This window comes from Gymnoscopelus microlampas (assembly GCF_963454915.1).
Source record: "Gymnoscopelus microlampas genome assembly, chromosome: 5".
Taxonomy (NCBI): Eukaryota; Metazoa; Chordata; class Actinopteri; order Myctophiformes; family Myctophidae; genus Gymnoscopelus; species Gymnoscopelus microlampas.
In genome coordinates, this window is record NC_139942.1 from 24,020,018 (window position 1) to 24,041,568 (window position 21,551).

General features: G+C 42.0%; 2 protein-coding genes across 2 annotated transcripts; both read left to right on the forward strand.

Annotated features, from left to right (window-relative positions):
* The first annotated feature begins 801 nt into the window (after positions 1-801).
* On the forward strand, positions 802-6,027 carry LOC311045695 (COP9 signalosome complex subunit 9-like). Its single transcript, XM_084057655.1, has 3 exons — positions 802-1,002; positions 3,094-3,166; positions 5,328-6,027. Exons 1-3 carry the CDS (start codon positions 904-906, stop codon positions 5,363-5,365), a joined length of 210 nt encoding a protein of 69 aa, XP_083913781.1. The 5' UTR covers positions 802-903; the 3' UTR covers positions 5,366-6,027.
* A 5,996-nt stretch (positions 6,028-12,023) lies between these two features.
* Positions 12,024-15,930, forward strand: and2 (actinodin2; the record flags this gene model as incomplete). Its single annotated transcript, XM_084056806.1, has 5 exons — positions 12,024-12,096; positions 13,261-13,305; positions 13,665-13,834; positions 14,366-15,229; positions 15,499-15,930. 5 exons carry the CDS (start codon positions 12,024-12,026, stop codon positions 15,928-15,930), a joined length of 1,584 nt encoding a protein of 527 aa, XP_083912932.1.
* Positions 15,931-21,551: the final 5,621 nt, after the last annotated feature.

The following is a 21,551-nucleotide window of genomic DNA, read 5'->3' on the forward strand; positions in this document are numbered from 1 at the left end:
TACTTTCCTATACAGTGGATGTCATAATATTAGGCTACTTGTTGAAATTGTTCAACCCTATGTATCACACATTCATATTTTGTATTACAGGAAGAAAATACATCCTTTTGATATAAGAATATTAATATTTTTTGTATTTTACTTTCTTTTTTTTGGGTTAGGGATTTGAAATGAGTTGACATGACTCTTACTTGCTTCTTTTATTTAAGACATTATGTAAACTATCTGAGTAATTCCACCACTGTCAAAAACATTACTAAAAGTATAATATAAAATAAAACAGAAAAATCTCTCTCATCAGCAGCACGCACCGCAAGTGGAACTCTACACCTTAACTTCAATTTCTTACCGGAATTGTTTTCATGCAGGACCGGATTAAACGTTTTGGTTCTTGTGTTGCCATGTCGGCTTATTATAAGCGACTTTTGGCTTCTTTTTCTGTAAAGTTGCTGGTAAATATATTGGTAGTTGCAGGTTGCGGTTTTTAGGGCTTGTTTCAAAGTGTACATGCTTATTTAGGCTTTCTTCCCCAAAAATAAACCAGTGGTTCTCAAATATTTTCATAAATGTTTTGTGCCCAGGGTCAGTGGAGCGCATATGTTGTTAGAATGTTTCAAAAAAATATTCCACATTTTGTTCTAAGTTTTTTTGAAAATAGCAAATGCGCTATTATTTTCAAATGGCTGATGCATAGGTTTAAAGCGCTCATGTGGCCTAAATTGCTTCTTTTGGGCTTATTTTCTTAGACCTGGTTGCTTATTTCTCTCACAAAATGTGGCAACACTGTTGGGTTCTCTTGCGTACAATAGATCTATGGTACAGTAGCTGTGTTTTGCCAGCAGCACATTGAAGTGTTTCTGCTTCAGTGATAACAAGTGAACGACATATACATTTTATTAATCTATGCCACTAAAGGATCAGTCCAACTCGACCGGTATGATGAAGCCAGCAGTTGATGAAATGTTCCCTGAAGGAGCAGGACCTTATGTGGATCTGGACGAGGTTAGTTAGTTGTTTATAGTTAATCTGTGTCTGACCAAGTGTTGTTGGCAAACATTATTAAACACAGTATTCTTTAAACAGACTTGATGGCCACGTCAGCTGTGTCAAAATGATACGTAGGCCTATGTGTAATTAGAGTTAGTTAGCTGTTAGTGGCTGTGATAATAATACATGCATTTTATGTGTTCCATAATAGACTAGCTATGGATCACACGACGGTCGTCTGTCACGACCGTCATGGATGAACTTCAACCTGGTGTTTGCACTTTCTCCATTTACATCTACATAAACGTTCAGATTCCAAATATAAAGTGCTTACCCCATGGCCACGAATGTTACAATTATGTTCGGGCCCTCAGAAGTACCCGTATATTCCGTATTGTTCAATGAAAAGCACTTGAATCCGATCGGTGGCCATTTTCTCATAGCGTATTAGAGTGCAGTACACCTCCCAAGTGATAGGGGTCGCGTAGTTGAAAGCATATGGAGGAAAAAGGAGAAAATGGATCCGATTAAAATGCTTTTTATTGACCAATACGATAGATATGGATACGTATGCGGGGCCGAACAGAATTGTGATATCCCTGGCCATGAGGTAAGCACTTTATATTTGAAATCTGAACGTGTATGTAGATGTACGGGCCAAAAAGGGAGAAAGTGCAAACACCAGCTGAAGTTCATCCATGACTGTCATGATTATGACAGTCATGTTTCAGGGCTACACTGCCCTCCTGTGTCGGCGAGTCATCGCTGCGTCATCATTACATGTGGCGCTGGCTGCGTGTGTTGTTACACTACTCACCCAATAATTAATTGCTGCGACCCGGAGTCAGCTATTCTATTCTCCTCTACTTTCATATACATTTGAAAGTTAAAATTGTGGCAGAAAACGTGTGTTAATTAAAACATCTCCACTTTTCCACGAGAAACACACAGGCAGACAACATTCACCTACCTGTTGGATCCAGAAGTCATTGCTGAACTGATTCTGGTTTCTGAACATAAAACATAAACTTCACGTATGGGCGGCATGTCACACCTGGGGCACACAGGTGTGATTACTTACCCACATCAATTGCAATTGACGCACCTGTCATTGAGTGCCCCACTATGCTCCCCAAAGGAGGTTTTCATATCTGCAGTGGTGTAAAGTAACTAAGTACATGTACTCAAGTACTGTACTTAAGTACACTTTTGAGGTATTTTTTTTACTTTACTGGAGTATTTCCAATTTTCATTGCTTTTACTTTTACTCCACTACATCTCTGAGGGAAATATTGTACTTTTTTACTACACTACAATTATTTGGAAAAATAATTTCAAATAAATGTGAGTACTTTTTCCACCACTGCTCCCCAAAGTAAGATTTCATATCTGTCCATGCAGCAGTACTTTCTGGACTGCTGGACTGAATAGCCCTTGAGCAAGGCTTCCATGCAGGGTCCGGCTGGAAACAAGCTTCGTGCTTAGTCCGACACCCTGGGTAAACAACAAACTTTGCTTTGCTTTGCTTTGCACCGACATAGGAGGACATAGGGGTGATCTTTGTAAATGGAATACATGACAAGTAACATCACTGTGATTCACAGCCATTCTAGGACTTAATTAGAGTGTACACACTATTAGAAGTAGTTGCTTGGCTAGTTGTATCTATCTGTTCTGTATCTCTTTTTATCTGTTGATAGACTGTATTATTCATGCATATAGTCATTAATTAATTATTTATTCATATATTCAATGTTGATCGTACATTTATATTTATTGATAGACTGTACATAATGTTAACTCATTCAGAGACCCAGTGCAGATATTTGGTTCCAGAATCTAAGCTATATATATATATATATATATATATATATATATATATATATATATATATATATATATTTTTACTCTTACCTGTACCTCTCCAGTGTTACTGCTGTAAGTGCTGTAAGGTCTGTCTGTCTGTCTGTCTGTCTTGTCCAAGGCTAGTTGCTGCAATGGAACTTGAATGAACCTCAGGGGATCAATAAAGGCTTATCTTATCTTATCTAGATGACTAGTTTAACTTTATTCTTTCTTCTGCATTGCATTTTTGTGTTCTGGCAGGCGGGGGGAAGCACAGGACTGCTGATGGACTTGGCTGCAAATGAAAAAGCTGTTCATTTGGACTTCTTCAATGGTAAAAAAAAAAAAAATGTCATCCTGAAGCTGTAGCTTGCTATGAACTTTTTTTTAATCAACTAACAAACTCAAATTAAAACATTGAGGTCTCAATTTATGTCCTCAGTAATGTTACTTTTTTATTTTATTATAGTAGCTTCTAGCCTTACCTGCATAGTGACTCAGACTCACCAAGTAATGCACTAGTGCATTGGTTCTTAAACTTTTTCATGTGAAGCACCCCCAAATTAATCTGTATTTGGCTGCGACCCCCATACAAAAACACTGTGTGCCAGGGACCCCATACAAGATTTTTGTTGTTAAAATGTTTAAAAATATATTTAAAAAACGATAGCAGATGTGACCCGTTGTGAGCTGAGATTGTAGATCGGCCATTTTCAAATAGCTGATGTTTATAGGGTTAAAGTGGTTACTTTCTAACTGCTTTTTGATGCTACTGTATATCAACCAATTTAGCTGGGGACCCCCTAAGGACCCCTGGGATGCCTGGACCCCACTTTGAGAACCACTGCACTTATACTGATGGTGCAAATGTAAAGATGAATTAGATTTCAGACATAAGCCACTGGAAGTGATTATGAATTTTGAACATATTTTGAACATATTAAATGAGAAGTTGTCAGTCAAGTCAGATTGAATCTATTAGCACATACCTTCTTTTCACTCCTGGGTGTCTAAACACTGTGGGCTCAGTAACAGCAGGAAATAACTTTACTAGTCCCACATCTCTCTTTTCCCCAACTGCCCCTACCCCCTCTTTTTTTCTTTTCCCTCTACTAACTGAGTTTTATAATTAAGTGTGATCTTTGTCCTGGGGCGAAGCTACATCAAACGGTAGCGACTTCTCAGCTTACGCCTCACAGGTTCAATGTGGACCTCCTCTGCACTGCAGGCAGGATCTGCCTTGTATAAGGCCATTTCAAAAGTAGGCAGGGTCTGTTTTTGTATGATAAAAAGATGCATGTTGTGCAATGATACATAGATTAATACTGAATTGACAGACATACAGACAGACAGACAGACAGACAGACAGACAGACCTTGAAAGTGATGTAGTCAGACAAACAGACCTGTATTCATCCTGAGAGAAATTCAGGTGTCGCACCTCAGTAGGCATAAAACACAGGAAAGAGTAGAGAGATACAAAATAAGTCGTTAGCTAACAATAATGAAAAATAAGATAAGAAAAAAAGGGCTCATCTTTTGTTAAAAGTGTTACTAAGGTTCCTAAAGCCATCAACTTGAGAATTTAACACTTGCGTTCAATATGACTGAACATTTAGCCTTGCCCCTACCCCGTGAGAAGAAAAGGTGAAATAGAACTTACAAGAATGTCTACTAAAGAGGCTCTTAAAAATATAAAAAGGTCCCTGCAGCGTATCACCCAATAAAACCTTGGAACATGTCACACGCTGTTGTGTCATCCTCAAATTCCAGTCATGTAGGCAATGTTTTTGGTCTTTAATTTGGCTCAAAATATTGTTTTTCTCTTGTTGTGAGTAGTGGTTTCCATGTTCCCTCTGACTGATGACATCTTTTTTTGCAGACCTGTGCTCAGGTTTCAGGGTGCACACTCTTCAGTGTGTGCACTTTATATTCAGTCTATCCATATTTATCAGTATTCTTAATGTTTAACCATTTGTTGGTTATGTTGTAATGTTCATTACAAATGGTTCATACCTTATGCTTACCAGACCAGTACAAGTGCAGAAGGCCAGGCCAGTATTTAAGTCTATTTATATGGCCACTTTACTGGTGATATAATGTGCATGATACCTTTACTTTTATGTGCATGAGACCTTTATTTAGATCTATTAATAGTTCATACATTATGCAAACCCGGCTAGTCCAGGGCAGTGCAGATGGCCAGGCCAGACTTCTTTTTAAGTCATTTCTTTTCCAAGCATGTCGGTACAGTTCTGCCTCTGACCCCACAAACGTAAAGGCCCACAGGAAGGACACATGGACAGCGCAGCAAGTGTGTTCCCAGACCTTTTACTTTTATCACCCCTCGCCCCCTTTTAACCCACCGACCTATTAGGCTGCTTTATGAGAAAATGCCTTCCTTGCAAAAAATGTTTTAAATACGACCACCGTGGTCATGCTGTATTATAACTTCTGTCTAATATAGCAGATGTTTTTTTGATTTACCATCCGCAGATTTTGAAGACCTGTTCGATGATGATGACCTCCTGTGAGGCAGAGAGAGAGATAAGCACATCTTCACGGGTTTCGCGATGATCTGTGAATTCACCCGACTCCATGGACATCTTTTTCTGTCTATTTGTTTTTCTTTTGCGAGACAAAACTAGCCATTCACAGTCTTAATGACATACAATTTCCTTTCATTGGTGTCCTAGTTTCAGGGTTTTAAAACATTCTCAAAAAAGTCTCCAGCAGATCCAGATGTTTTGACATTCTTCAGATCCCAAGAATTCCTCCATATGCACTATGCTAAAATTATGAGCACCTACGGTGTACATGACTTCAACCACCTCCATGCTGGATTGTAGGTTTCTTGGCGTTGAAGAACACCTGTTAGAGGTGCGCCCCTTTCAAACATAATTATATATGTATGCATATGATGGGAGAGCCTCCAACATATACTGTCGCCCTTAGACATACTGCAGATGGCATGTGATGAATCGCGGTCTGCAAGAATCACTCTTCAATATTTGTAATTACACATGTAATAGTCAAATGCGTATGTACAGTTTGATGTTCAATTATGTTTGACCTGTGTCCCTTGACATTGTATATACAGATGATGTATATTGATACATTGAACACTTATCACTTGTGTTTTGTAGATGTGCTATAGGTGATGACATAAAAATTAAAATAATAATTCCCTCTGTGAGTTAAGCCTTAAGTGTATGGTATTATATCATTGCTGTCGGGTAGAAACCTATCTCCATATTTCAACTTTTTATGTTTTTTTTTGTAAATCAATGCCCTACTTTATCATATTAAAGTGTCATAAAAAAGTAGCTAACATAGCCGATCTACAAGCTCACAACGAGTCACGATGCGACGGGTTGAGAGCTTGCAGAAATGCCATTTTTGAAATTGTTGAAAGTTAAAGTTGAAGTGATGAAAATTAGAATTTGTGACTGAATAATATTTACATTGGATCCATTGGAACACAGGCTCTCGTTTCCATCTCCTGAAAAGTAACGGTTTTGGACATACAGTACAGAGTTTCCACCCGACAGAGGCGATACAGTATGTATATTGCGATACAATATAGTGATAGCACTTGCAGATGCTGTATGTGCTATATGACAGATGACAGATTACAGAAAAAGAAAAACATAATAAATTCCCTCTGTGAGCGAGTTTAGTGGTAAAATGCAGATGTGATGCAGCAATGACAAATAAACGCACACATATAGTGATTGATCAGTGTTTAGAGTGAAACTGGTTGTGCTCATGACAAAAACAAACAATTGAGGTTGATAAATTAACAGGTATTTTTGTGTGTGCGTGCGTGCGTGCGTGAGTGAAACCTTAAAGCTCTATTTTCTCATAGTAGTCATTGATAGAGTGTTTGTTTGGTAACAGGGGTCTCCCCGTCTCCAGCTCTTTAATGAACAGAAAATACATTTCCAGTTGGGTTGCCAATTTCACCCAATCCAATCAGGAGAGAGTATCACTTTATCAGCTTCAATTTTATAGTGTTCCAGTTCCAACTTTGTCTGCTCATTTATTTGTGTCATCACTTCCAATTTAACTTGTTTATCCTGTATCCTGTATGATTTCTCTCTCCTGATTAAACTGGTATCCCGACCTGAAAATTCTGTTAATTAAAGAGCTGGAGAGACAGGGAGACCCCAGTTGCTGAACAAACATATCACACCCAAAGCTAGACACGAGAGAATCTGTTGAAGTGGGGAGGGTGACTGGGGAAAGGATTTACAAAGGAAATACACACGCACGCGCGCACACGCGCACACACACACACACACACACACACACACACACACACACACACACACACACACACACACACACACACACACACACACACACACACACACACACACACACACACACACACACACACACATCACACACACAGCTACATTGCAATAAAAAAGAGACTTTGTGTAATTGTATTTTAGCTTTTAACAACCAATTACTTTATGCAAATGGCCCAGCACAATGATATATGCTGTACTAAATAGGCCATCGCCTGAAAACTTTCCTTCCTCTGTGCTGCTTGTTACAATATCCAACTTAAAATCCAAGTCATTATCAATGCAACTCCATTTTGACGATAATACAGATGAAAATTTTGGCAGTCATCTAGCCTTTGAGAGAAATGTTCTAATTCCCATAACTATTGACTGAGCTGTCCCAGATCATAGGAAATATGTAAATTCTGTTTGAGGGAGAGTATGCCCTTCACATATTCCCTTTACACTTTTTGGTTTCTTTGGTAAACATTCTCTGTTTTGTTACAAATTAAACCTGAACTATCTTTGATTCTCCTCTCTTGCTTGATAACACTGACATGCATTATTACTCCTCTTGTCTTCATGCACTTTGTGTGAAGTACAACTTAAGAGGACCAGCGATAGACCATGGTTAAGAAAGTCCTTACATAAAAGCAGTTGTCAGGCATCATCATTTTTTTACAAGCATCTGTTTTTTTAATGAGCTATTCTTTCACAAGTAGCATGAACCGCTTTATGTGTTCTTAACAGAAATTTGGCATGGATTTTCCATGCCTAGACATTACCAGGCGTGTCCCTTTTCCCCACATCTCTACTGTTGTGTTTGACCAGCAGCAAAACAAATGTCAATTGTCAACATGAAGAAGAGAGGCATTTGTCTTCTCCATTGACAGGCCCAGCAATTCTGAAATGTGTAAATTGCAGGGATGGTGGTTGAGGCTAAGTTGTCAGTGAACCACATGTCATGTTGGAGTACAATACAGAAGGAAAATAGTTGGGTTGTTGGTTTTGTTGATGAAATTATCATTGCCTATTTGATTTCTTTCGAATATGGGGATATCAAAACATAGCACTGGATTGGAAAATATAAGGTATACAGCGTTGTACAACGTATAATTTCATCGGTCATCATGTTCAGGTTTTGGTACCCAGCATTGCGTGGTAAAATAGGCTCTCTCTTTCTCCATACCCTCCCTCCCTCCCCCTCTCACTCTCCCTATCACTCTGTGCTGATCGAGATCTGGTCTGACGTCACACATAACTTCTCTCCCTCTCTTCCTTTCCCTCCCTCCCTTCCCCTGTCCCTCTCTCCCTCAGTCTCTCTCTCTCTTGCTGATCGAGCTCTGGTCTGATGCCAAACACAACAGTAACCGTTGCCTTACAATGCCAACTAGCGCTGAGGTCAGTTTTGTATAACAACGCTGATTGGAATGACGTCTGGAATGTCTAACATTGATGACGTTGGGGCTCTCCATATTTGGCATAATCTGGACACAGACAACTTTAACTTTTATGTATCGTCTCTGTCGGGTGGAAACCTCATATGTCCAAAACTGTTACTTTTCAGGATTCAAATTAAAAAAATAGTAAAAGAAGCAGATCTACAAGCTCAAAACGCGCCACGTTGCTTTGCCCCAAGCTTGTGGATCTGCTACTTTTGATGCTTTTGTGTGATGCTGTATTACGATGATGAAGTAGGGAAAACACAAAAAGTTAAAATATGGAGAGGTTTCTGCCCGACAGCAACCAGCTAACTCCAACATGTTCATTTTTCAGGTAATGAAAAAAAACAAAACAAAAATGGAGTTAGGAGGTTTTATTCATCATTGATACGAACAGCTGAATGGACTTCCAAGCTTAACGTAAAGGGTGTTCAATAGCACTGATTTATGGAAAATAATGCAAAAGCGGAAAAATGGAGTTAGCTGGTTCCTGCCAGACAGAAACGATTTATATAGAGCCTAACACAAACTGTATGTATACACACACACACCCACCCACCCACCCACCCACCCACACACACACACACACACACACACACACACACACACACACACACACACACACACACACACACACACACACACACACACTGCACACAATATAACATTTGTCTTTGTATTGGGAAATGAGTGCGCACAAAGTATTCATGTAGTAAAAAAAAAAAAAACTTTTTGTATAGTTGTATATTTGCTTTTAGCTTGTTAGCTGGCTAAAGTATACTCCACTAGCTCAGCCCGAGGGAGCAACGTGGCACATAGGCTCAAGGACCCTGTGTACACAACAGTGGAGCTGGCAGCATAGAGCTAACGACCCTACCTTATACAGCATTAACGACAGCTGCCTTCATTAGGGGCCTCCATGAGGCCTGCCTCCCTGATGACTGCAGCTGCCTACCTCCGTATAATAAGGCAGTGGGATGGAAACCCAAATGTTTTCAGAAAAAGTACTCTTTTTGGGAATGGAGAAAAATCAATGCTTCTTTTCTCAGTGATGTTTATCTATATTTATGAAATGATAAAATGGGTAGGGCTTGATGCTCCTCACTCATAATGATGCATAACATCCACTTTGAATGCATTTCATTTAAATTCTATTCAATTTTATTACAGTGTCAAATCACACATTTTCTCGAGACAATTTACATATAGAGCAGTAACACGACATTGTTCCAATGCATGTTAGAAAAAGATGCATACCAAAAGTGCATCTAACCGCTGGATAAAATGTTGGAGCAGCAGCACTGAAGTACAGTAATGAAGTGCAGCTGTTAGCTCTGAAATGACGACAAGAGAGTAAAGGTAGTGACGAGCGTACCGGGTTTAAAAATACAGACTGTACTGTATGAGTGATGGTAGGTATAGAGGTGCTAAAGATAAGGACGTCAATCACTTTAGATTGTAGAGGACAACATGGGATACAAAAAAAGAAAAGAAAACATTGTATTGGATGTGTACGCGAGGCTAGTCACATCCTGTCGAGGCAAAAAGGCCAAAACGTGAATTATTAACATCTTAAGCCCAATAGATATTGGGAGAGAATAAGTGTGCAGTCTTCATTTTTGTATCCCATATAGTTTTTTTTACCATTGACCTACACCTTTTTTGGGTATGCATTCTGATTATTACCTATCGTCACTACTTTAATTTAATTAAAAGCAATACCATATATAGAAATACATTGTTACAGATAAAAGTCCAGTATACAACATTTTACTAAAGTCAAAGTACAAAGGTATGAGGGGACAGTCATTTCCTTTTTTTTTTTTTTTTATTAATTGTATTATTGTATTGTATTTTTGTAATTGTATTTATTTTAGTTTTTCATTTTCTAACCTTAGACATTGATTTAAAATGAAGATAAGTAATGGGTTGAATGGGCTTATATAGAAGGCGGTGTGTCTGATCAATGCACGCAGACCCCCTAGGGGTCCCAGACCCCCTGTTGAAGACCCCTGCAGTATATAGTACTGGATGTGAGAAAATAAAAGAACAGAACGAGTAGGAAAACAACACATGCATCTCGTATCATTGTGCACAGGCGTCAGTCTATCTGATGAAGCAGTTAGCCATGGTGTAACAGTATGTGCTTATGCAGATGAGAGTGAATCAATGTATTTACTGCGTCAGGCAGATACACGTCTGTCCTAATCATATAATCATAACAATGGTAATTCCCATTGTGGGATCCATAATCTACCACTCCAAATACATTACAGCCGAATTGAATGAATTGAATGAATTGAATGAATTGAATGAATTGTGTTAAAACAGCTATGAAATAGCCACGGCCACAGGTAATACCAAGTAAATTGCTTTGTGGAATTGAATAGCTTACAGTTTAAAGTCCACACCCACAGTGTGGGATATATACATTTCACAACAAGCAGTGGCTATTGCCACCTCTCAACATTTACCCCAAATTCCAAACATGTGAAGAAACAAACCACGTTACACGTAAATGGCACCCTGTTTACTCTTTCTGCATCAAGAACAGGCGGCTCTACGCTGCTCACCTCTCCTAATTACAGGACCCCTATTGGTCGGTCGATCAGCGGCGCAGGAGCCAATCCCGGAGCGCCAAACAGCATGCCGGAGACATATGACATGCCTTTTTGTTTTTAATGATCATGGGGCTCCTTAAAAATGTTTCTCTGTCCATCTGTCCCATACAGGGAGGCAGAGAGGTATAGGGTCTACACATCTCAGACAGCTACAGCGCAGTGACTCCCTGCCACTGGCTCCCAGAGGTGTGGTGTCCCTACGCTCTTGAGGTGAACCCAGGAGGTCAATACTTCAACACCCTTACAGGTACAGTAGGGGATGGATTTAATGCCACTTTTGTCTTTTCTTTTACAGTTACACAGTAATTGCTAGGTGACCTTGACTTCTTGCAACTGCAGCTGAATTGGATTGAGTCGAGTGATTTTTTTAATCTCAGAGGATTTGTTTAAGACTATGTGCTCAATCAGTGTGCTAGCTGTGATTCATTTACAGCCCAAGCTGGAATGAGAAGTTGAAAGGTGCTGTTGTTGCTGAAGTTTAGTTGTTAACCGCAACTACCTGCAACTGGATTATATTTGGAGAAATCCTGTGGTTTTATTATTATTTAAAACTGTAGGGCACAATCTTTCCTCTCAGATTGCTTTCAGATGAATTCTTTTTTGCCTAAAAAGCTTATAATTATTACTGTGTCCTCAATTCTCTGCCATCCAGCAGCCAAATGAGTAAACTTTGTTCTAATTGTTCCTATTGTCACAGTTTTGCATATTCAATAGTTAACCAATTTGTTTTCAAATATCCAGCAAAAGCCATGTGAACACAGCTTGGGAATCATATCATCAAGAAATGAATATTACTCTTTTACTTTTGGCCCCAGGAAGCACACAAAACACAAGATGGCATGCGCTGGAAGACTGTCGTTTTCCCTGGTCCACACTGGAATTCTGCTAGCTATTGTTTTATTACCAGGTGAGAGACTTTAATGGAATTTAATTGATTTGAAGCTTTGATGCAGTTCATTACCAAGCCCCACTGCAGGCAACATTATGCTGTTACCCTTAATGTTTTAATAAGTGGGACTGGGACCTAATCTATGGCACAGAATGATAAAAGAGCCATTACCTCTTATCTCGTTTAATACAGCTAGGTGACATATTAGCTCGAGGTGAAGACAGCGCTCAAGTAGATCAAAATCTTTCCTGAGACACAGAGCCCTCGTCCTCGGGGAGCCCGGGAGCCTTTTCCTCATTAATAACTGTGAGGGATCACTAGTCTCCACTGCACCAGTAAAATCACCAGTGTTAATTTTTCTCTGAGAGTGTGCAAATGTAACCATTATGTACCCGTAAGGGCATTTGTACACTCTCAGAGTTACAAATGGATAAAATGAGCACAAAATGATTTTACTGTGTACAATCAGCTGACATGGCTGTTTCCTCTGTAGTCATAAACTTCAGAAGGAAACCCCTGGTGGTACCACATTTACTCAACATATGGAAAAGGGGATGTTCACAGAACATGTCCCCCCCCTAAACATTTTAACATGCAACAATAATTGGTTCATGTCTGCATGTTTGTGTTTCTGTGTGAGGAGTGTGTTTGTGTGTTTGTGTGTGTGTGTGGGTGCGACGTGCGTACGCGCTTGTGTGCGTGCGTGCGCGCGCGTGTGTGTGTGTGTGTGAGTGTGTGAGAGGGAGAGCGAGAGAGAGCTTGTGTGTGTGTGTGTGTGTGTGTGTGTGTGTGTGTGTGTGTGTGTGTGCGTGCGTGCGTGCTTGCGCGTTTGCGCATGTGTGTACATTAGGCGTTCTTGCCATATACTGCATTGCCCATGCTCTTTGTAGTTTTACAGGTTAACTTCTATTAGTTTCCCTCTGACAGCCATATAAAAACAGACAGGCTCCCAACAACCTGGTTCAAAGCCTACACCCAAGCAGGGGTTGTTGGGGGGGTGTCAATCTGCAGGATGCTTGGGGAGGGGGGGGGGGGCACAGACCCCAGCGCCTGCCTGCCATGCTCTTGCAGGGGCTTATTAGCAGGTCAGCATTTTCCTCCAAGACTGGAGGGAGAAAGCTGTAACAGACATCTGGTCCTTGTCAGCTCATGTCTATGCCGTTGGCGTTTTCTGTTTTACAGACTTTCTGGGGGCCATTCCGGTGGGACAGCAGGAGGAGGCAGAAGGTGAGGGGCTGTCCGTGGGGGACTTGGCACGTTGGCACTTATCCAGAAAGTCAAATGCGGTTTAGGGGAAAGGTCAAAGACTGTTGAGTTTGATGATTCTACATCTAAACATCCATTCAACCTTCCCATCTACAAAGACATACATGCTACAAACACGTAGATACACATGCCATTTTAATAACTTAAACCATATACTTTGTTGGCCGGCTCCCCCAGGGGTCTATACTAGGGGTTCATGTGGTTAACAACATAACACTGTGTGCATGCATATGTACTGTGCTGTATATCCACATAACACAGTTGTACTGTACAAATGTACACAGATAATTTCATGTCAAGTGTTGTGGTCGTCTCTGCAGTATCTAGTGACGTGAAAGGAGAGGCCATTACCAACCTGCAGACACTGGTTCGTAACAGAAGGAACCTCCCTATGATCCCTTTCCCTATGGTCACCATCCCCCACATCAAACGTCTTCCCGACTTCTGGGGCTGGTACAAATACTTCATGGATACCCACAACCAGGAGGGAGTGAGTGGCATTTATTATAGTTATTATGATTACTTTAATATGTATGTATTTTTTTTAACATTTTGGGCTCCACTCAATTATACTGGGCAGAAATTGTATTACTGTTCTGTGTAAGGGCAAAATGCTATTGCAGCTCAAGCATTTTCTCGATATTAAAAGATCAGATTCTGAATATACAGAAAAGTAGAGGAATGATGTTTTTTGGACCAGATATTCACTATTCTTTGCTGTATTAATATTGCTATCTAGGAGACACTCTTTCCCAAATCAAAGAGTATTTTTAGTGTCACAGAAAGTATTTTCTTTTAACATGGTAATCACAATGCTTCATTACTTGTGCTCATTTTGGGAAAGAAAATATCACTACTTTCATCACTACATGCATTTCATCATTCCAAAAATATAAATACTGTAGTATCTCTCATCTTGTAGTTTGTGTCACCTTGTACACTTTTATCTCTGAAACCTGTTAATCTCTCTCTCTCTCTCTCTCTCTCTCTCTCTCTCTGTCTCTCTCTCTGTGTGTGTCAGATTGAGGACCTGGATCGTCTGTACATGACCTGGCTGCAGAACAGTCACAAGTCAGAGGAGAGCCCCTCATTCAACCCTTACCTCGCCCACCTCAGCGCGATCTACAAGTCCTGTGCCAACTCTGACGACCCCGAGTGCATCGCCGAGGCCTCCACCAAGCCCAAGGCTGGGTTGGTGATGCCAGCCCCCATCAAGGCGGCCACCGTAAGATACTGCAACCCTTACATTGACCCCTACTGCCTCTACCCCCTCGCTGCCAAGGCTCCTCCCCCAGCCCCTGAGCCCGAGCCCGAGCCCGAGCCGGCCCCGGCACCCATCCTCACCCCTTTCCTGCCCATGCCCATGAGGACCCCCACCGGCTACTACTACTACGCCCCCGTCCTGGAGTCCTTCCTGAGCGCCGAGCAGAAGACCGAGCTGCTGAGGATTTGCCAGCCCAAAGATGTCGAGTGTCTGCAGTACCACCTGAGGGCCGCCTATGGCTACCGCCCTGCCCCCGGACCAGCCCCGTCCTACTCCGCCTTGAACTGCAACCCCAAGGACCCCTACTGTAAGCCCATCCTAGTCCAGAAGGCCCCGACTGGCTTCTACCACCTGGTAGCCCCTGGCCCTGCCGCCCTGGCCGCTGAAGACGCACCGAAGAATGAGCAGCATTGCAACCCACTATTCGACGAGGGCTGCAACCCCCTGACCGCCACCAAGCTGTCTGGCCTCACCAAGCCCGTGCTGGAGTACCCAATGAAGGACGCGCCAGCGGCACCTGCCGCCGCTCCTCTGGCCTGTGATCCTCGCGTCAACCCCTTCTGCATACTAGCAGCCGCGGCTGCCCTGCGCAAGCCCCCCCCACAGCTGCCTGAGCACCAGGTCTGAATCTGAAGTCTGCCTACTAAAGACCAATAGTCAATTGTTTAAACTAGCCTAGCAGCATAATTGATTCTTTGAATTGTCGTGTATTAATTGTCTGTTGCGTTTTCATTCAGTGTATATTAAATAACATAGTGAAATTAAATGGGTGTTGCATAATATTTTGCATGTATTATTATCTCCTGGGTGCAATCTTCTTTTCGCGTCAAAGTATTATTGTTTTGTTTTATTACCACCCCCCCCCCACCCTCAATTAATCAACCAACCAGGTACGCTACAACCTCGGTGTCCGCGGCAAGACCAAGGACGGCCACGACTGCTATGTGCACTATGATAAGGACTGCACCCCCGTCAAGGCCGGCGCCCCCAAAGCCAAGGCCGACATCAAAGCTCCAGCTGCTCCGGCCGCGCCCGCCTGTCATCCGTTTGACTTCGGCTGCGGTAAGGCTGTCGCGCCCTCCGCCGTCGAGGCCCCGAAGCCCGCCGGCACAGACGGAATCATTCTTCCTGATGACCCTCACTGTGACCCCGAGTTCGACTACAACTGCCGCCTGCGTCGCGCCGAGCCCGCACCGGCAGCCGCCGATGAGCCTGCTGCCGCCGATGAACCCGCCGCCGCCGATGAGCCCGCCCCGTACGCCGCTGCCCCCCCACGCTTCGAAGACTTCCTCAGGGGCTACATGAGCCAGAGCAGGCATTAAGTAAGCAATGTCACAACATCATTCTGTTACACAGATCAGTGTTTCTCAACGTCTGGTCCGGGGCCCACCAAGGGTCTGAATGGAACCTTACGGGTCTGTAACTCTGAGAGTGTACAAATTAAAGTTTTTCTTTTAGAATCTTTGGGACCCCAATCTACACTGTTAAATTCTCAATTTAACTCTGAGAGTTTACAAATGGACACTTAAGGGTCCATTTGGTTCCATTCATACACTCTCAGAGTTAAAAACCTGTTAAAGGGTCCATTTGGACCCCTTGGTTGTCCCCGGACCGGACGTTGAGAACCAGTGACATATAACTGGAGGACAAGCAGCTCGCTACCCATGTCCCCGCTTCCATCACAGACTCCCGCAAATCCACATGACACCAGATGAATCTGTAAGACAGGGAGCCCACCCACACCACACCCCGGGTGGGAGCTCACCTTTCTTCATGGACTCCAGAAAGCCACCTCTGGACCCACCCCTGATGGAAAATAAATAAGATTTCTGAAGCAGCGAGTCCGATTGGCCCGGAGCGTGTGCCATTATGGTCTGCTGTAACTGAACAGCAGTTCCCTTTGGTCTTAAAACTCTATGTGAAATAGGTGCATTAACCGCTTAAACCCTCTAGTGTTAGTGAAATGGACCTGAGTTACAGCTGTTATGCTGGTATACTCTTCAGTCTTCACCAAAAATTGACGATCTACAAGCAACGAGATGTATGATGCATTGTGAGCTTGTAGATCTGCTATTCTTGGCTAATGTTCCCCCCAGAATATGGGGTTCAAGTGGTTAAATACTACATGTATGTTTGTAGAAAAGAGTCTCTGTATAGACATGTGGTATACGTAGGGTTAGTGTGAGTTTGTGTCAATATGCAAGTATTCCATGCTGTTGTACATTGCCTATTTCCTTATGGGTTATGAAGTTATTCTCTCTCTCTCTCTCTCTCTCTCTCTCTCTCTCTCTCTCTCTCTCTCTCTCTCTCTCTCTCTCTCTCTCTCTCTCTCTCTCTCTCTCTCTCTCTCTCTCTCTCTCTCTCTCTCATCTATTTAATGTCGTTCTCCAAACCTTTCTGTAACTTTGAACCTCAAAACACGTACTCACTGTTTAATTTTTATAAAATACAAAATAAAAAAATGTTTGAAAATGTCCTCCATTTTCTTTTCAAAACAATGAACCAGTAATAACACCACACATTAAGGTCATAGACACGTCATAATACATGAGGGACGACACTAGAGGAAAGGTTATGGGATCAACCACTCAAATAGTTAGGTACATCCTCCAGGGAGCAGGAATGCACTCAGCAGGTTTCATGGCAGTTGGCCCATTCGACTGTGAGTTAACTTGTATGAACCATACTGTAAAATATAGGTAGAGAGATGAGATGAGATGAGATGAGATATAATGAGATATAATTAATTTATGAGATATCATTTATGAATCAGCATCATAATGTGATAAAATAAATAATCTATAATCTACAAGACAAACAAAAACGCATCAGACACACACACATGGACATAATCACACAAGAACATGGCCGACACAACATCTGCATTAAGGAAAGAGTGCATTATACAGTCTGATGTATAGTTGGCATAAAAGAACATTTGTACCGCTCTGTTTACATCTTCGGGAGAGTGAGCCTCTGGCTGAAGGTGCTCGCCCTATCCTGTAACTCACCATAGAGTGGATGGGAGGGATTTACCAGGATGGAGTTTAGTTAGTCCCTAATCCTCCTCTCTGCAACCGACTGCAGCCCTTCCATTCGGAGGCCAACAACAGTACAACGGTAGCCTATGAACGTGGAAAATGTGGCACTAAAGGAAAGGCCATCAGGTCACCAATATAAGTAGGGTCCATGCTGGCTGAGCACATTAAATTGCAGGGCAACAGATCATTTTAAATGCTGGATAGATGTGGGAAAATATTTTACTAATTTGGCATTCTCATAAAGAATAAATATGTTTTCTAAATATTGGAAAAAGGTGTTTGAACAGCTTGCTAGATATTTACACAGATATTAAATTTGTATTTAGAGGCCAATATTGTACTCGAAGTACTGGCAATACAGCATACATTTAGCAGCTTCCACTCGTAAAGTCATCACTGTACAATTACATTCTGCTACCTGTAGGCTCACTTTTTCAAAAATGTTAAGTAATTTCATATAATGTTATGAAAAATAAACTGATATTGTTGTTAAGATCTGTTATCTGTTGCATGGCATTCGGCCCACTACATTTTGAGATATCGCGCGTACAATTGGACATTTTGGCCTAAAGAGTTATACTAGAGCAAAGGTCATTGGGTCACCAAAATCATGGCAATGCATGCAATAGATATCTTTGGTGCGATGGAAAGGCCATGGTATCACTAAAATCAGTAGGAGTCTTTTTTTGGGGAGACATGAAGGTGCACAGCATATTCCATGTCAATCTAGCCAGTATAGTTTTCAAGATATGTGTTTGAGACGTGGTGTGTGGTGTGTGGGGACTGTCAGACCGGGTTGAACATTTTATCTCTACCCATGGGCGACAAAACGCTGAAAAGATAGAGAGATTCCAAAACCCATGATAGAGGCTGTCGAAGTAATTGTTAAGCAAAGTTTTGGTGGCTCTATACCGATGATATGGGCTCAGAATGCCATGCAGCTCATGTGTACACCACTTGAATACAATTTAAAAAAATCTCTGAAACAGGGACCATTCAACATGAATTGATAACATTTTACGTTCTGCATCATCTATGTCCCAGAGACATTAGATAATAAACTTTGCGCTTATCATAAATACTAATACTACATACAGTAATGCCCCCCCCCCCCCCCCCTCCTAAATGGTTGAATGGCATTTTTTGAAAATAACTCTCCATGACTCCACCTGCAGCTGCTGCGGGCTACGAGTCCCCTGTCCTGCATTTCAACTGTCACCGACTCTAGCACACTAGTCGCCTCCAGGAGAGAACTACTGCTTCTACTGCGGGTGATACTGACAGTTTTAAAGGCAGGTAATTCACAGCCCAGCCCAGTAATGACTACCTGAACACAACATGCTCTTGTGGAAGCCCCATGGAAGTATGCTCCTAATTGTAGGTGTTTTGTAAAGCTATGGCTTCTGCTGAGTTCCCCGGCTCTATAGGAGTCACAACTGTCTCCTGCTGCAGCTATTTTAGACAAAGTTTACATTCATTTCAAATCCAGTCATATGTGAAATCAGCTTCAAGGGTGATGTACTGTAACTACGGTATGATGTAACGCATTGTGGAAGCTGAAAAACTGTGAGACAACCGTAACTGCATGAGATCCCTCTTGACAGGTAGGAGTGTATATTGTATGAGTAACTAGGACTCACAGTTCTTACTGCATAATAATGCTGTAACAGTCAGTGACAGGCTGTTTCCACAGGGTGGCACCAGTCTCTCAGAGCTCTAAACAGAACTTCTCTAGATATCATCATGACACTTGTGTGGAAAGCTGTGCTGTCAGCACTGTCGAAGTAAATAAATCTATGTGTGTGTCTCCCCAACTACCTGAATGTCATAGACCCGTTAATGTCATTCAAAGTTTGACGTGGCAGCTCAGCACTGGCTGGGAGGTTTGGAGGTGCTACGTGGAGTACAACAGCACAAATTGTTTTCAAAGCCAGTTGATTCATTTACGGTCGAGTCACATGCTGTATAGCAAGCCAAAAACGACTAATTGAAAGTAACGAAGCCAAACTCTTCAAGACTGTTTATTTTATTTGACAGAAAAAACTAACAGAACAAATTGAAAAGACAAAAGATCCAGGCATTCAAGACAGAGATAGGTGAAAAGCAAGAATGAAACGTTTGAAATTGAATTTTTATCAAAGGTCGTCTCGGAAGAACAGAGATCAAAATAGTGTGAAGAGGAGAAGAGAGAATGTTTGGAATCAATTTCACGCTTCTGTGAAGAATAATTGCTGTGGATTTTAACATTATGATGTACTGATAAGCGCCTTTCAGCGTCTCCTGGCGGAACGCATTTAGTCATCTGATTTACCGCAGTCGCCTGTTCCGTGTTAATTACTAATGACTGATCAGTCTGCTGCCTCAAATGCTCCTACAACCTGATCTCATGTCTGATTGACTGACAGTCAGAGATATTTTTTGATGGACGGACAGACAGACAGACAGACAGACAGACAGACAGACAGACAGATAGATTTAAAGATAAAATAGATGTGTTTAAAGGCATTATATCAGTGTTTTGTTATAATAAAATCAACTTATGATGTCACCCTGATTTACAACCTTGGACACACCACTGATATCCTGGTTTCATCCTCCATACAGCCAGGCTTACAAGACTAAGGGATATCACTGATTAATAACTCCCAGTGAAATCCATTTTTCAGCTGCACCGCACCAAAATTGAAGTGGGCCAGGAAATGAAATCTGTGGTGTTTGCTGGCCTGTCAGCCTGAAGATGTCCTTTAGTCAACAAAATACTCTTCACTGCTCTCTGCCAGTGCACTGATAGAGTCTAAAGTAGCAACATGAGGAATGGGCTTTCATTTTCTCTGCCACGATTGGCTCTATTGCTTCTTATATATGGGAGACAACAAAGGCACACTATAGCCACTGTGGTGTAGGGGTGGCGGTGGGCTGGGGGTGGTTCTATCAAGGAGTCTTTAGGGGTCATTATATTTGAAAACACTGTATATCTTGAGAGATGTCGTTGTTATAGGGAGATAACGTGAAATGTATACAGCAATGTGGAAGAATACCTGAAAATGATGCACATTTAAATTTAACCAAGAGTGTAAAATTGGACCCATGCTAAATGAACACGTGCCCCTATATACTTAGTAAACTCATACTGAGTTCGCTGAGGTCCCCTAGGGATGTTTTTGTCCCCCTACTCCAAATCTTTTAGCAAAAATAGCCAGTCGACAAGCTCGCAACGTGTCAAAAAGCATTGCATCATGAGCTTGTAGATCTGCTATTTTCAGCGAATCTTCGACCCCAGAATACGAATTGGTTAAATGGTTTGCATCACTGCTGCTTTGGGTCGGTTACTCGGATTTGTTTCGGCTCCACTGCTATCACCTGCTCCTATAGTTGTCTGTGTGTCCCGGGCATAACTCGGCGCCGCCCAACTGAATGCCCTCAAACTTGGCGTGAGTGTCCCATATGTGCAGTGCAGAGTGTCAATTAAATTGGCCCAATGGTTTCCGAGAACACAGTATGTGTCTGTCCCCGGGTCTGAGGAGGACGCACCAAATCTGGTTTGGGAGGTATGTGGGCACCGGCTTCCCCGACTGGCCAACTGGACCCGTTGGCTTCACAGATTAGCCGGGGGATGCGGGCACAAACGTAACGTGAAGCTTTCCTGACTCCCATAATAATAATAACTAGAAAAAGTGCTCCTCGGAGCACAGGTCTCCGCCAGGTCAGGTAGGCTACTGTGGCCTCCTGGTGGCGCTATAATAGGCCAACGTGAAAAGGGTGCCATTTCTTCTTAGGCCTTGCACGACAATCGGACACTGACTGCATTCATGATTTGAGGCATTTTGTCAAAAACATGTGTTTTGCTGAATTAGACCTGTTGGTGGCGCTATAACAGGCCAATGTTAAAAGGGTGGCATTTG